This window comes from Oncorhynchus keta, chromosome 4, assembly GCF_023373465.1.
Source record: "Oncorhynchus keta strain PuntledgeMale-10-30-2019 chromosome 4, Oket_V2, whole genome shotgun sequence".
Lineage (NCBI taxonomy): Eukaryota > Metazoa > Chordata > Actinopteri > Salmoniformes > Salmonidae > Oncorhynchus > Oncorhynchus keta.
The window spans coordinates 52,106,855-52,122,861 of record NC_068424.1 but is presented as its reverse complement, the minus strand read 5'-3'; the positions used below and the strand labels follow the sequence as shown (position 1 = coordinate 52,122,861).

Below are 16,007 nucleotides of genomic sequence, written 5' to 3'. Positions count from 1 at the left end.
CGCCTCGGTTCAACAAGGCAGGCCGCGACGCCGATCACCATATAAGGAAACAAGGACATGATTTTCGCTATAGCAAATTTCACTGCGCAGTACATACTGGTGGGAGCAGCATTGTGGAGCATAGAAAAGAGTGACAGCAAGAGGGGGGAAGTAGGAGGGACAAAGACAAAATAAAAAGAGGGAACGGCTCCGCCACTGGAGTATGAATGGATAATAACCCCTTTTCATTCGGTTACAACGAAGCAGTGTACAACACAAAAACCTGTCATTTGGCACACCCACCCTGTGAATTAATTCAATAACCCTGCTTGATGCCAACTAACAGTAAGGGGTGATTGATTTATCACAATTAAAATACTGCAAAAAGATTGCTATCTTGATAATATCAATTAATGTCATCAATCATCTGTAGGCCTATATCCATTCCATACTGACCCTATCAGTAAAAGGAACACCAGAATAATTTAATGAAAAATGTTTTTGGCTTGACATAGGTATATATATTCAATTTATAGTGAAATAGGTATATGAACTAGTCAAGAACTCAACCAAACTTACAGGTCTTTTGCATTTTATTTGGCTTAAGCAATACTTATCCTAAAAATTGTAAATAAAAACATAGTTACCAAGGCCACAAAACAATATTGCAAAAGATGATTTAAAAACAATAGCAATGAATTTCATGCATCTACTGTAATGTATATTTTTATTTGTTGAATGAGTTTAAAAGTAACAGTACATAGAGGAGGGAGAGTGCAATAGTAAATGCAGAAAACGCCTCCAATTGTTTGCCTCAACAATGGAATGTAACACAGACATGGAATGTGCAAAAAGAAAGTCAGAGACAATACAACTTTTAGAACTATGTATAATTATCTGGATTCTGAGGACAAGCAAGGTCTTTTGCCTTTCATTGTACCCCTATGCTTATGGGTAATTCTTTGGCTGACAGGTGAACAAGGGCCTCATTACTACCCATCACTTGTTTACACACAAACAGTTAACCTAATCCAGAATTTTTTTTAAATTCTCAAATGATCACAATCTAATTTCAAGTGATCCTCTGTATAGCGAAATCTTACATATAACATCTTTGGAGCATTCATTCAAGTAAGTGCCACTTAACTAACGTTTCTCAACCAACCATTCCATTTCAGAAGTAACGCAAGACATTTTTGGTCAAGTTACAAGGGAGAAGTGGTGCCTCTAAAGTGGGCTTGTAAAAACATAAAATGAGAGCTATTACAGTAGGATTCCAAGCCTGGAATAAAACACAAAAGCAAAAACAGTACAACAACAAGGAATCCCTGACATGGATAAGGGGAAGCAAATAAGGAGCATGCTGCAAAACTGGGAATGGGATGGAATGTGCACAAGGCCACAGAGAGGTACAAAGAGACCAGCATAAAGTCAAGAAGATCTGGCTACATGTATACCCCATTACAGCACAGCATAGGTCAATTCCATCAGGAGGATAAATTGCTCAAGTCTAATTTGACTTAAAAGCCTCCATGCAAGCCTCTTAGTAATAAGCATTGGTCACAAAGGATACATAGATCATGATGCATTGAAATCCATGGCATGTCCAATAATGCATTACTTGGGTCTAGGGTGTCTAAGTAAACATCACTGGGTTGTCTTTACAGACAAGGAGGAGTGTGCGAATGGCAGTGTCAGTCAGTGTTAAAAACAGGTCCAGAGGATTAAACAACCCCATGGGTATGAGATAATGCACCTTTGCCCCAGATACTCCGTAAGACTATGGTCTCATCTTGATGTAGATAGAGTGATGTAGTGTACAATTGTGCGATTGAAAAGATGCTGGTGTATGTGCATTATGTTGACCTCCCACTGCCATTGTAATCATGTGTTGGTGTTGTAACTGCACCTTGTCAGTGCTATATGTCGGTTTCCATGTGATAGCATGGTAAGGCTTTAGTGCTGGGATGTGTGCGTGTTGTATTGCAATGAGATAAAGAGGCCATCTAGCTGGATTTCTTCATCTTAGCCACCGCTGGCCTCGACTTATTCAACACCACAGTGGCCTGAAAGAAAAGGACATCATTAAATTGCATTGAATGAAACATTTAAATAAGGGTACTTGAATTACTTCTAAGGACATTTTGATTCTTACTAAAAGTTCACAAACAACTATGCTTAGCTATAATTATTTTTTACAGTCCAACGGCATACTCTGTGCAACAACTGTAATGGGCCTTGTCTCATGTCTCACCTACACCTACAATTCAAAAGATGTTCTCACCTGCTGCAGTATGACACCTGCCGTCTGGTCGATGGCTCCCCCCAGCCCCCGGTATTTTCCCGAATAGCGTATGAAGGCCCAGGTGAGCATGGCGACCATGGCCAGGCCCAAGACACAGTCACATGCAAAAGCAATGGTAGCCAGGCCGATGAAGAGCAATAGCCCTGACAGCACGTACAGGAAGCACACAAGGACAAACAGCACTGCAGGCGTCCGGAATGCAGTGAAGACATTCTTTGACTTTCAAAGAGAAATAAAATAAAATATTAATCAAAATATTTATCTGTAAACTGAACTTCAATAATTCTACCTTTTATGTATCCACAGTAAATTTAAAATGGAAAATAAAATGTTTACTGACAAAAATGAATCTGGTGCCAAGTGATAACATTGGGTTGTGAGTCAGTCTCTCTTACCTCATTGTGCTTTCTGAAAGACTGCCACAGCTCTACCAACTCGGCCTCAAGCTGGTCTTGGTAGCGGTCACAGAACTCCTGTCCTCCCATCTTCTTAGTGGAGGAGAAGACATGGAGGGACTCCTGGAGGAAGAAGTGGTGCTTCTCCTCCAGAGAGGCAGGAGCCACATAGGGAAGGTCTCCCCCGCAGACCTTTAGGACGATAGAGAGATTAATACAGAATGCAAGGCCTTAAGAGTAAAGTAGAATTTTTCTTTCAGATGAAAAAATGCACATAGATTTCTTTGCCAAGAACACAAACCCACCTTCTCCATGTTCTTGTAATACTGGTCTTTGGCTGCCGCCACGGCTGCCAGATTGTTGGCCTCTGCTGTGGCCTTGTGTGAGAGAGATGCCATGTACATTTACTGGCAGTGGACTAGTGACATTCAACAAAAACTCAAGACTTAAGAACCTCAAATATGAACTTGTCTGTTGGAAGAGCAATACAGCATTTACATTACATCTCTCAAAGAGGTGTAATGCTGAAATCTAAGTGATAAATGGGTGTGTACCAGCAGCATGGACTTTGGGTGTGGTAGGTCTTCACCCTGGTAGATCTTGATGTATGCCTGAAATCAAACATTCCACTGTCAAACACAACAATGATACAAACCTGGCAGTCAGGAACCTCAGAGGGCTAAAAACAGAGTCTCACCTTGAAGAACTCCAGGAGGCCCCTGCAGGTGACTTTGTTGCCGTTGATCTCTTTCTCAGCCAGGTTGTCTGGATGCAGCAGTGTGGGGATGAGGTTGCGTAGCTCCTCTTTAAACTCTGGAGCCACATCTGACACAGGTTTGAAACCGATTAAGTTCCTTCCTCAGACACTCAGGTGGATATCATTAGATGGATTAACAAGATGTACAAGGAGCAACCATACCACTAAGCTGGCCCTTGAAAGCGGGGCTGGTGGCCACCTTCAACCCAGGATGTGGTAGCAGGAAACAGTTGATGGAGGTGAAGCAGGAATGAATGTGTTCCCTCACTGTCTGTAGTTCCTCATGCTGGGTCTCTTTCACCTGCACAACATCACAAATACTGGTTACTATCACCAATGCACACTTAAACCTGGCAAAATGTACTCTCTCATCTTACACAGTGCAGCACCAACAACATTAAATGGTACCCTAAAAAGGGTCTAGTACCTGTAGACGTTTATCAAGGAACTCACTGCCTCCCTTCAGACCATATTTATATTCATAGGGAAAGCTCCAATCCCTGATTAGGAACATCAGAGACTGAGAAAATGGGAGAATATACCAATATAATTAAAAACAAGGCACATAACAATACACTTTTAGTTAGCAAATATTATACCCTAAGCAGCAAGGAAAGTCAAAAGGAACTTAAAGATGATTGGACTAGATTCTTAATAACCAATTGCTTTGTATTTATAAGACGTTTGGTTCTCATACCTGAAATGGCTTCAGGAAGATTTCATCCATGGCGAGGCGTCCATACTCTGTGAACAGCTGGAAGAAGACAGAACATAAAGGATGTCCTTCATTATGCAGAGGAAATCAAATAATAAATGACAAAAAAGTACTTTAGGTACATTCAAATTCTCTGATTTTGAATGAGCACATTGATATCCAAAACCCGTGTCAGGTTTTTTAATTCCCTGATATTTCCATGCCTTTGGGGAGAAATGCTCTCAGGTTGTGGAACAGGTAGAACATGTTAGTCTGTCTGACACCAGACCACATGGCACAATGTGAGCTGTGTACACACTGTTGGGTCTGAATACCCTGTTTATTTTTTAACTCTCATTGAGTCCAACATTTACAGTAGTTTTAGAACTCAGTTTTGAGCAATCAAGCTGATTGAGTCCTCTTGCTGCTTGGATTTGAAAAACGAATAGTTGCAATGGAAGGTGGTGGGGCTGGAGGGCTGTGTGTGGGTGTTTCAGATGAGAGAGACCCAGAGAACCAAACACTGTAAGAGCACAGCCCCTTTCATTATCGGAACATTACAGTGTCTCCCGAGAATCGAGTTAGCAAGAGTCTGTCGTTTCAGCCAGGCGAACATGTTACTGCTGAGGAACACGGACCTGCAGCTGCTGCAGATCATCTTCCTGAATGTTCTGTGAGAGGTTGTAGATCTGCAAGAGAGAAACAATCACAACCATATTACATACATGTTTTTTAAAAGTAACACCAATTACAACAAATTACATGAGCGCATAGCAGACCACCTGTATTGAGCTGGTCATGGTACTGAGGGCAAAGATTGTGGCACAATCTTTCACGGTGGATTGGTTGTCAAATGCACCCTGGGTGTCCATCAGTAATACTGCCACCTATCGAGGGCAGAAATCAATGCATCAATCAAATGCATAATACCAACACCAACATTACAATTTGCATACTTTTGTGTTCCAATGCACATATCAATTTCTTGCACAATCATTCCAAGGAGCATAGTTTTGAATGTTGGAGTCAGTACCTCCATCCCATCACTCTTCTCCACCAGGAAGACCTCACTCCACAGCTGGATGCCGGTGGTCTCTGGCTCTGAGCCCCCCCTCCATTTAAACCCAGTCAGGGGCTCATCCTCCTGACCCAGCCACTCCTCACCATGCTTCTGGAGGAATACAGACGTCACTACACATTACTGACTGGTCAGCAGCCCTGGGATTAAGTCTGATATCAGGAAACAATTCACGTCACAGGGAAAGATGGTATGTGACATAAAACGAATGACATACTGAACTTTGAACCAAGTGTGGCTGTACATGTTCCATTTTCAGAAACACTGACCTTCCTGTACATGTAGCGGAGCATGAAGTCCAGAATGAAGCTCTTGCCTTTCCGGAAGGCCCCGGCCACCGAGAGCACCACCACATGTTTATCCCGAACCTCCAGTGCAAGCAGAACCCGTCCTAAAGCCTCTGTATCCAAGGCAAAGGAGTGATCTTTCTTGCACACTGTCACAATCTGGACTGGACCTGGCTCACTGCCCATCGCTCCCTGTGGGTGACGGGACAGACATGACATTTTGACTTATATGTCGGTACTTATCTGAGGCGTTTCATGTTATTGCCGGTTAGATGTAGGCCTGTCTCACATCAAGCTGATATAAACGCTGATGATACTGTATAACTACTGGGTGTTACAAATCTGGTAACTTATGCCATTATATTTTGACATGTCATCTCACTCCTTGTATAAACAATTCAAGCTCAAACTGAGGCCATGAAAGACAGAGTAGCATAGAAATGTTACCCCCCACGAGGAAAACCCAATGAGAAATTATTCATACAGAGATACTCTTTAAATCATTAGACAATGTTGGTCTATGTGCAGGACTGTATCTAAGTAATGTGTGATACATCAACCCTGCTGAGAGCTAATGCACGCTCCACATCCACGCGGAGATTCCTTTAGCCCTCTCAATGAGGCTCTTTGTTGCAGTGCAAGTAGCCACCCTTGCTGAAAGTTGGGGTAAAGGCCAATAGGGCTATATCAATCAACACAACATTCCAATTCTTTACCTGGTTGGAAGCTACATCAATATCCCACCTTACTAGACATTCTTAGATCAAACTAAAATGAATGTGTTCACACACTATTACATTACTCCTGTCATAGACAAGATAGCCAAATAGCAATTATGACCGGTGCTCTGAAGGTGTGGTACCATGACTGTCTGACAGGCAGTGTACAGAGTAACAAAGGCATATGCATGACTGAAACAGGTTTCGCTGATCTGTGTAACTAGCTAAAAGTACATAGAAAGGCCCAAACAATTTCACACTCCTTTTATACTACTACCAGTCTAGACAACAGTTTATGCCTACTCTAAACCAATAACAATTTGATACATTGAGGGCATTAGTTGGCAAGTGAAATTATTCAGCAATCTAGCTAGTTGACACGGCATAGTACAATATTTTAGCTAACGTAACTGACCGCACGCTTAAATTAGCGATGCTTTTAGCTCGCCGAAAAAAGCAACTAGCTAACATAAACATTCTCACAATTGTTAACGACATTTTACTGTTCACGAACAGTCGTTATTTATTAACCGAAACACTGTTTTACCTTTGGTATCCCAAATGAGCGAATTTCACAGGAACAAGCTAGATAGCTATGAGTCAGAAAAATAACAACACTGCAACCATGAAAACTTTCCAACTACGAATTGTCGCTTCCGTGTCCGATCGCCTTGTAGTTTTAGTGTTGATCAATGGCGTAATCCAGGGAAGTAGTTAAACTACATTTACAAAGATCCTCCAGGCAATAACAGTTGCGCTAATGATGATGGCAAATGTAGTTTTATCGAAGTGCTACGAACGCGGAATATAAAGTGTGGTTATGCCATCAACACCACACCCAAAATCGACTTTCCTACATAGCTATGATTTTTTTCAACATGTTAATCTTGCGTTTTGGCTCTTGACATAATACCTAGACGGACACAAATAAAAATGTGCATTTATTTCGGTTACTTCCAGTCAAATGTCTCCCCACTAATTAGGGGTGTCAGTCTGCACATTGAATCCAAGGAATGCAAAGATATTTAGAAATATAAACGAAAGAAATATTTGATTCCTTGATAGATTCCCATAAAGTATTTGAAAAAGGTGTACATGATAAAACGTTTGAACACAAAAAAATATTAACAGTTCCTATAAGAGTTTGGTGCTTTATTGTTAATACAATTATGAAATGAAAAAAAAGAGTTGAATGAATGACAAATGTCTAATGTTTCTTTATTAACATAGACATAGCCTATAAAATAAATTCTGCACGATAATAAGTGTTCAATAAAAGATGCACTTGGTAGAGATTATTATAAAATCAGATTCAGGATTCAGAATTGAACATACATTTCTTTGTCCCCTGAATCTGAGTGGATTAATTGGCAGTAGATTTCCCATGATATCATTCATCTGTTTTATTCCATCAAAATATAGAGGCCTTGATTCTTATCAGTACAGCGTCAATATTTTTCCTCCTCAATTTATACCAAAAGCATACGCCAATGTCTGGTATATGTCAATGAGTGTGGCGAGTGGCTTAAATGTGTTTACATGGTAAGGTGGCTTGGATGTGCAATCATAGTAGCTACAGTATATCACTTTATGACAGCAAATCAAATCTCAGGCAGTGTCAAAATGTCAGCACACAGAAACGTATTGCAAATGTATATTACTCAGGTTACACATAATCTCCTTACATCACAGTGTACTTCAGTCTATTAGTCAATTTGTTTAGACCACACTGCATGTCCTTATCTGTAGATCAGTCTAATGTCCACCCCCTGCCAGGTCCAGAAGTGACCCAGCAGCCTCTTGGGCCTCAGCATCCAGCTGCAGGATCTCTACGGTCTCCAGATCCAGTTCAGTGTCCCCGGGCAGGACCAGATACTGGTACTGGTGATACTGGTAGTAGTGCAACTCTATGTAGCCACTGTCTGACAGGGGGTCTTTCTCCATCTCCTCACCAACCTCTTCCTCATATTCCATTGCCTCCATGTTGACCATCTCCTCATGGTCAGGGGTTAGAGGGCAAAGTGGATATGAGGAGAGAGGTGGGTTGTCTATGGTCAAGGCTGGGGTAGAGGGGGAGGAGAGGAGGAGAGTTTGACAATGGGAATCTGTGTGAGAGAGACCCAAAATAGTTTGTATACTGCACATTGAAAAATGTGGCACATCAACATCCATGTGGTTGATGTGCAATTGTTTATAATAGTGTCCTATACAGTAGAACAATTGAACAATTTAAAGAGATTACAGTAGGTCTGGGTATTGCTAGGGACCTCACGATACGATATTATCATGATACTAAGGTAATGATACAATTGCAATTTTCACAATTCTATATGTATTGTGATTCAATTCTGCATTTTATTGCAATTTGATGTTCCAAACATGTTCCTCACAAAACAGTGCATTCGGATAGTATTCAGACCCCTTGACTTTTTCCACATTAAAGTTACGTTACAGCCTTATTCTAAAATGAGATAGCCTTATTCTCCAGAGATGTTTGATCGGGTTCAAGTCAGGGCTCTGGCTGGGCCACTCAAGGACATTCAGAGACTTGCCCCGAAGCCACTCCTGCGTTGTTTTGGCTTTGTGCTTAGGTTCGTTGTCCGATTGGAAGGTAAACCTTCGCCCCAGTCCGAGGTCCTGAGTGCTCTGGAGCAGGTTTTCATCAAGGATCTCTCTGTACTTTTCTGTTCATTGTTCATTGTTCCCTCAATCCTGACTAGTCTCCCAGTCCCTGCCACTGAAAAACATCCCCACAGCATAATGCAGCATACCGCCATGATTCACCGTAGAGATGGTTCCAGGTTTCCTCCAGACGTGACGCTTGGCATTCAGGCCAAGGAGTTCAATCTTGGTTTCATCAGACCAGAGAATCTTATTGCTCATGGTCTAAGAGTCCTTTGGGGGGCTTTTGGCAAACTCCAAGCGGGCTGTCATGTGCCTTTTACTGAGGAGTGTCTTCCGTCTGGCCACTCTACCATAAAGGCCTGATTGGCGGAGTGCTGCAGAGATGGTTGTCCTTCTAGAGGGTTCTCCCATCTCCACAGATAAACTATGGAGCTCTATCAGACTGACCCTTGGGTTCTTGGTCACCTCCCTGACCAAGGCCCTTCTCCCCCGATTGCTCAGTTTGGCCGGGTGGCCAGCTCTAGGAAGAGTCTTGGTGTTCCAAACTTCTTCCATTTAAGAATGGTGGAGGCCACTGTGTTCTTGGGGACCTTCAATGCTGCAGAAATGTTTGGTTACCCTTCCCCAGATCTGTCTCTTTACACAATCATGTCTCTGAGCTTTGAGGAGAATTCATTCGACCTCATGGCTTGGTTTTTCCTCTGACATGCACTGCCAACTGTGGGACCTTATATAGAGAGCTGTGTGCCTCACCAAATCATGTCCAATCAATTGAATTTATCACAAGTGGACTCCAATCAAGTTGTAGAAACATCTCAAGGATGATAAATGGAAACAGGGTGCACCTAAGCTCAATTTCGAGTCTCATAGCAAAGGGTCTGAATACTTATGTAAATAAGATGCTGAGGCCCAAGAGGATGCTGGGTCACTTCTGGACCTGTCACGTGGTGGACATTAGACTGATCTACAGATTTAGAAAGAAACATACCTGTCTATATAAAGGTCCCACAGTTGACAGCGTATGTCAGAGCAGAAACTACACCAGGAAGTCAAAGGAACTTTCCGTAGATCTCTGAGATAGAATTGTGATGAGGCCTCCATCTGGGGAAAGGTATAAAACTATTTCTAGAGTGTTGAAGGTTTCCAAGAGCTCAGTGGTCTCCATCATTGGAATATGGAAAACAATATTGAACTACACAGACTCTGCTTAGAGCTGGCCATCCAACCAAGGAAGTGGGAAAGAAGAACTACAGAGTTAATTGGCTGAGAAGGGAGAACCCACAAAAAGGACAACAGTCTCTACAGCACTTCACCCAATCTGGGATTTTTGGGAGAGTGGGCAGACGGAAGCCACTCCCAACAAAAAGGCACATGACAGCCTGCCTAGAGTTTGCAAAAAGGCAGATGGAAGACTCAAAGCAAAAAAATATTTGGTCTGATGAGACTAAGATGGAACTCTTTGGCCTGAATGCAAAGCGCTATGTCTGGAGAAAACCAGGCACATTTCATGACCAGTCTAACACCATCCCTACCATGAAGCATGATGGTGGCAACATCATTCTATGGGAATGCTATTCAGCGGCAGGGACTGTGAGACTGGTAAGGATAGAGGGAACAATGAATAGAGCCTAATACAGGCAAATCCTTGATGAGAACCTGCTTCAGAGTGCAAACGACCTTAAATCTTCGCCCCAGTCTAAGTTCCAACAGGACAATGACCCCAAGCATACAACCAAAGCAATGCTGGAAAAAATAATGTTAAAGTCCTTGAGTGGTCCAGCTAAATCCCAGACTTGAATCCTATTGAAAATCTATGGAAAGACTATCTATCTATGTAAAGACTATGACTATCTATCTAAAATCTATGGAAAGAACAGAATATTGCTGTTCACCACCACTCCCCTTCTAACTTAAGAGCTTGAGAAACTCTGAAAGGAGGAATGGGATAAAATCCCCAAATCCAGATGTGGAAAGCTGATACAAACATACCTAAGACGACTCAAAGCTGTAATCGCCTCAAAGTATGACACAGGGGTGTGATTACTTATGGAAAAAATATATTTCTGTATTTCATTCTCAATCAATTTGCCCAATAAAAAAAAAAACACGTTTTCACTCTGTCATTATGGGATATTGTGCTTAGATTGTTACTGTATATCTCACCTGTCAAAAGTTTGGACACACCTACTCATTCAAGGGTTTTTCTTTATTTTTACTATTTTCTACAATGTAGAATAATATTGAAGACACAAAACTATGAAATAACACATGTAGTAACCAAAAACAAGGTAAAAAAATATATATATATATTTTAGATTATTCAAAGTAGCCACCTGTTGCCTTAACAGCTTTGCACACTCTTGGCATTCTCTCAACCAGCACATTGAGGTAGTCACCAGGAATGCTTTTCCAACAGTTTAAAGGAGTTCCCACATATGCTAAGCACTTGTTGGTTGCTATTCCTTCACTCTGCGGTCCAACTCATCCCAAATCATCTTAATTGGGTTGAGGTCAGGTGATTGTGGAGGCCAGGTCATCTGATGCAGCACTCCATCACTCTCCTTCTTGGTCAAATAGGCCTTACACATCCTGGAGGTGTGTTGGGTCATTGTCCTGTTGGGAAACAAATGAAAGTCCCACTAAGCACAAACCAGAAGGGATGGCGTAATGCTGCATAATTCTGTGGTAGCCATACTGGTTAAATGGGACTTAAATTCTAAATAAATCCCTGACAGTGTCACCAGCAACGCACCCCCACACCATCATACCTCCTCCTCAATGCTTCACGGCGGGTACCACACATGCGAAGATCATCTGTTCACCTAATCTGCATCTCACATAGACAGCGGTTGGAAGCAAAAATATAAAATTCAGACTCATCAGACCAAAGGACAGATTTCCACTGGTCTATTGCTTGTGTTTCTTGGCCCAAGCAAGTCTCTTCTTCTTATTGGTGTCCTTTAGTAGTGGTTTCTTTGTAGCAATTCAACCATGAAGGGCTGATTCACGCAGTCTCCTATGAAAAGTGTCTGTTATTTGAAATCTGTGAAGCATTTATTTAGGCTGCAATTTCTGAGGCTGTTAACTCTAATAAACTTATCCTCTGCAGCAGAGGTAACTCTGGGTCTTCCAATCCTGTGGCGGTCCTCATGAGAGCCAGTTTCATTATAGCTCTTTGTGGTTTTTGTAACTGCACTTGAAGAAACTTTTTAAAAGTTCTTGAAATCTTCCAGATTGACTGACCTTCGTGTCTTAAAGTAATGATAGACTGTCGTTTCTCTTTGCTTATTTGAGCTGTTCTTGCCATAATATAAGGACTTGATCTTTTACCAAATAGGGCTATCTTCTGTAAACCACCCCTACCTTCTCACAACACAACTGATTGGTTCAAATGTATTAAGGAAATAAAGTCCACAAATTAACAAGGCACACTAGTTAATTGAAATGCATTCCAGGTGACTACCTCATGAAGCTGGTTGAGAGAATGCCAAGAGTGTGCATAGCTGTCATCAAGGCAAAGGGTGGCTACTTTGAAGAATCTCAAATATAAAATATATTTTTGATTTGTTGATTACTACATGATACCATTTGTTTGATTTTATAGTTTTGATGTCTTTACTATTATTCTACAATGTAGAAAATTGTAAAAAAAAATAAAGAAAAACCCTGAAATGAGTAGGTGTGGCCAAACTTGACAGGTACTCATATATATACACAAATCAATACTTGGAGTCAAAGTATCGATATAATATCATCCAAAATAACATTGCAAAATATAACCATCAATTTTTTCCAGCCATCACTACATTACAGTGTATACCCTGTAGACAATCTAAGTGGAATGTAGGGAGTTACTGGCCTTGGCCAAAACCAGTTTTACATAAGCACTGCACTAAAAGAGAGTGACATAAAGAACTGAGCCAGTGTGTTGCTATGGCTATAGGTTGCCAAGGCAATAGACGGTTGTTGTCAAGACAACAGCACACAAACTCACCAACCATGCAACATGCAGAGAAAGGGTTAGGGGGAAAAAAAGAAAGAAATAAAAATTGGCAGACAAGTTAAGGCGTAATAGTTCAATTGTTCCTCAATTGAAAATAAGTATTTAGATTAAACTATTAATTAAAAATTAAGAGGAAACTGACATCTTAAAAAAAACATTTGTAAGAGGCATTACAATACTGTCAGGGGCTGTAGTTTACCCCAATGTTCAGCATGGTTATCAAGATCTGAGGCTGACATGCTTAGTGATGGAGGAGGGCTAACCTGAGATCTCCACAGTGTCACACACCATAGATACTTCGTAATCAGCTCCCTCCAACCTGCTCCACGGACACACAGGACAGAGAGGGATGAAAAATTGTTGAATTTATTATGGATTTATTATGGATAAATGAATAAACAATATCCCCATTTTAAATAGAATTGTATCTAGGTAAACTTATACTCTGTTGTATAAGTAATACAGTTAGTTGGACTACTGGTAAGGTTCTGACTGGGCTGTGATAAGTCTACTACTGTAAGACATATCATTAACTGACATTCATTAACCAACAAGTCTTTGGGCAAATTAGTCATGATATTTAACACTGAACTAAACTGCAAATGTGTTTGTTCATACTCACAATGCAGGGTTGTTTAGTAAGTTACTGTTGGTGCCGTGGTAATAATGCGCTTTCCTGAGCACCTCCAGAAGAGCATGTCGATATTCTGGACACACACACCACAGTGAGCCCTTCCCCACAAACTGAAAAAGAAATCATACACAATCTTCAATATCACTAAACACCATAATTTCAACCCAAAATCTAGACCTTGCAAACTGACACATTGAAAACCAGTGAACACATCTCACCTGGCTCTTGTCCCTGTGAATCCGACGGAAGCTCTTACTCAGAGACAGGTTGTGTCGAACAGAGTTTCTCCACCCCCCAGGTGCTGCTCTGTAGTAGGGGAAGCTGTTCACGATCCATTCATAGATACCCTTTACTGGGAGCCTCTTGTCTGGCGAGTCCTCTATCGCCATGAAGATTAGACTACTAAAGGAGTAAGGGGGCTTGGATGGGGAGGGAGGAAGGTGTGGGGTAGGTATGGGATCCTGGGGCTCCAGCTGAGGCAGTGGTGTTGTTTTGGGCAGGGGCTGCAGGGGAAGCAAGTTGCCTCTTTGATGCAGCCAGTTGAGGCAGGTCAAGTCATCTTCGTCAGATGTGGTTAGAGAGTTTAGGCAGCGTAAGTTTTGTCCATCAAGAAACAAAGGTGGGGACAAGGTGTGTAAAAGAGGGGAGAGAGGTTGAGTCTTGAGGTGAACTGAAGCTGGGGCTGTGGGACAAAGTGAAGTAGGGGATGGCGGGATTGATAGAGGAGACAGAGGGAGTGAAACATGAACAGTGGAAGAAGTTTGCAAAAGAGAGGAAGAGAAAGGCAGGGAGTGGTAGAGAGTGGCGGGATAAGGAAGAGATATAGGGAGGAGTGGCAGTGTGTGAGAGTCACTCTCCATCTCTCTACCAGCAGCAGACTTCTTATACACTCATTCAATAGTTGATCTGATGGGCAAAGCAGAGCAGACAAACATTATTTCAATGGCATGGTGAAAAATTCAGCTCAAGTTGATGGCAATGCATTTACACAATTAGAAAAATGTAGACAAACCCAATTTATAATAGCCTTAGCAGATCAGATGGTAGACCAGATCAGTCTACTGGTTCCCAACCTGGAGTACATGTACCCCTGGAGGGGGTACCGAGTGGCACAGCGGTCTAAGGCACAGCATCACAGTGATTGAGGCATCACTACAGACCCGGGTTCGACCCCAGGCTGCGCACAATTGGCCCAGCGTCGTCCTGTGGTGGGCTGGGCGCATGTACGCTGTCACGGTCGCCAGGTGTATGGTGTTTTCTCCGACACATTGGTGCGGCTGGCTTCCAGGTTAAGCGTGTATTGTGTCAAGAAGCAGTGCGGCTTGGCTGGGTCGTGTTTCGGAGGACGCACGGCTCTCCCGAGTCCGTACGGAGGTTCAGAAATGGGACAAGACTAAATTGGATACCACGAAATTGTGGAGAGAAAATATGTTTTTTTAATGTATTGCGGCCCAGATTGAAGTGCCCGGCGGGCCGCACTTCCCTCCCCTTGGGAAGACTCAAAAGACCATAGGCCTACTGGTAAAATGCACACGAGGAAGTACTTCGTGGGTTCTGAGCAAAATGTGACTCGGGGTACTGTAACCAAAAAAGGTTGGGAATCACCTTTTGAATTAAAAACAAAACAATCGCTCTTCAAAAGCTTCACTGTGCACTCCATGCACAAAGAACCTTCAGTTGGTAAGAATAAAAAAAATACATTAGCTAACAATTTAAAGATTAAGACAAAAGTCTGAACAAAGTCCTCCCCATTTCACTTCTGTAACGGATAAATGATTTAGCTATAAACTGTTACTCTCATTCAGACAGCTAGCAAATAGGCATTGGACAGGTGCATGCATAAAATCCTTTTGATTGGAAAACAACTTATTTTCATAAGGGTAAATTGAACATTCTGCCCATAAAGCCTCATGGTGCTCAACAAAGCTGCTCAATGTGCTCAGACTTCGGAAAATGGCGGTAGAATATAAAGTTACATTTAGCACCATCAGTCAAGCAGTCTTTTGTCAAATACCCCTCTGGAGCAGAAATACTTGAGAATAAAAATAGACAATGCATGTCTTACCTATAAAGCAACGTAAATAGTTGTCAGGGGATATTAGTAAAAGGCTTGAGTCATGCTAAATCTCCCATTCAACGGTTTAAAATATTGTCCGAGAACCATACAAAGAATCTAAATCTAATTCCCGACTATCCGTGATCTCTTCCAGGGTTCCCTTGGAAACCAAAAGGACGCTTTGTAGATTGCCCGCAGCCTGCGCGTTCTCGCCTTAAAGATACAGTTCTGTCTTTTGCCAACAAATTCTTTATTTTACTAGGCAAGTCAGTTAAGAACAAAATGTTTATTTACAACGGACGGCCTGCCTCAGCCAAACCCTAACGATGCTGGGCCCAATTGTACGCTGCCCTATGGGACTCCCAATCACAGCCGGTTTTGATACAGCCTGGAATCAAACCAGAGTCTGTAGTGACACCTCTAGCACTGTGATTCAGTGCCTTAGTCCGCTGCGTCACGAAGGGAGCCCCTAAAT

At 42.0% G+C, this 16,007-nt stretch overlaps 3 protein-coding genes across 7 annotated transcripts in view; 1 reads left to right on the top strand and 2 right to left on the bottom strand.

The window, feature by feature from the left end:
* Positions 1-16,007, top strand: part of LOC118377620 (sorting nexin-12) — a 133,938-nt gene that overhangs the window by 83,227 nt on the left and 34,704 nt on the right. The window lies entirely within an intron of this gene.
* Positions 690-6,921, bottom strand: LOC118377488 (atlastin-3-like). 2 transcript variants are annotated; one of them, XM_035764405.2, is made up of 14 exons: positions 6,762-6,921; positions 5,478-5,687; positions 5,164-5,301; positions 4,913-5,017; positions 4,769-4,819; positions 4,134-4,190; positions 3,864-3,956; positions 3,599-3,737; positions 3,377-3,504; positions 3,234-3,290; positions 2,985-3,056; positions 2,680-2,871; positions 2,264-2,503; positions 690-2,045 (listed from the first exon to the last, which is right to left on the bottom strand). In XM_035764405.2, exons 2-14 carry the CDS (start codon positions 5,679-5,681, stop codon positions 1,986-1,988), a joined length of 1,536 nt encoding a protein of 511 aa, XP_035620298.1. In that variant the 5' UTR covers positions 5,682-5,687; positions 6,762-6,921; the 3' UTR covers positions 690-1,985. The 2 variants fall into 2 exon arrangements, with proteins under 2 accessions (XP_035620298.1, XP_035620306.1); XM_035764413.2 differs by having other exon boundaries at positions 5,164-5,298.
* Positions 7,416-15,756, bottom strand: LOC118377503 (forkhead box protein N2-like). Of its 4 annotated transcripts, none has more exons than XM_035764437.2 (5): positions 14,489-15,753; positions 13,695-14,382; positions 13,465-13,586; positions 13,106-13,161; positions 7,416-8,319 (listed from the first exon to the last, which is right to left on the bottom strand). In XM_035764437.2, the coding sequence occupies exons 2-5, from the start codon at positions 14,334-14,336 to the stop codon at positions 7,970-7,972; spliced, it is 1,170 nt and encodes a 389-aa protein (XP_035620330.1). In that variant the 5' UTR covers positions 14,337-14,382; positions 14,489-15,753; the 3' UTR covers positions 7,416-7,969. The 4 variants fall into 4 exon arrangements, with proteins under 4 accessions (XP_035620330.1, XP_052365549.1, XP_035620316.1 ...); XM_052509589.1 differs by having other exon boundaries at positions 13,695-15,147; positions 15,542-15,753; XM_035764423.2 differs by having other exon boundaries at positions 15,542-15,748.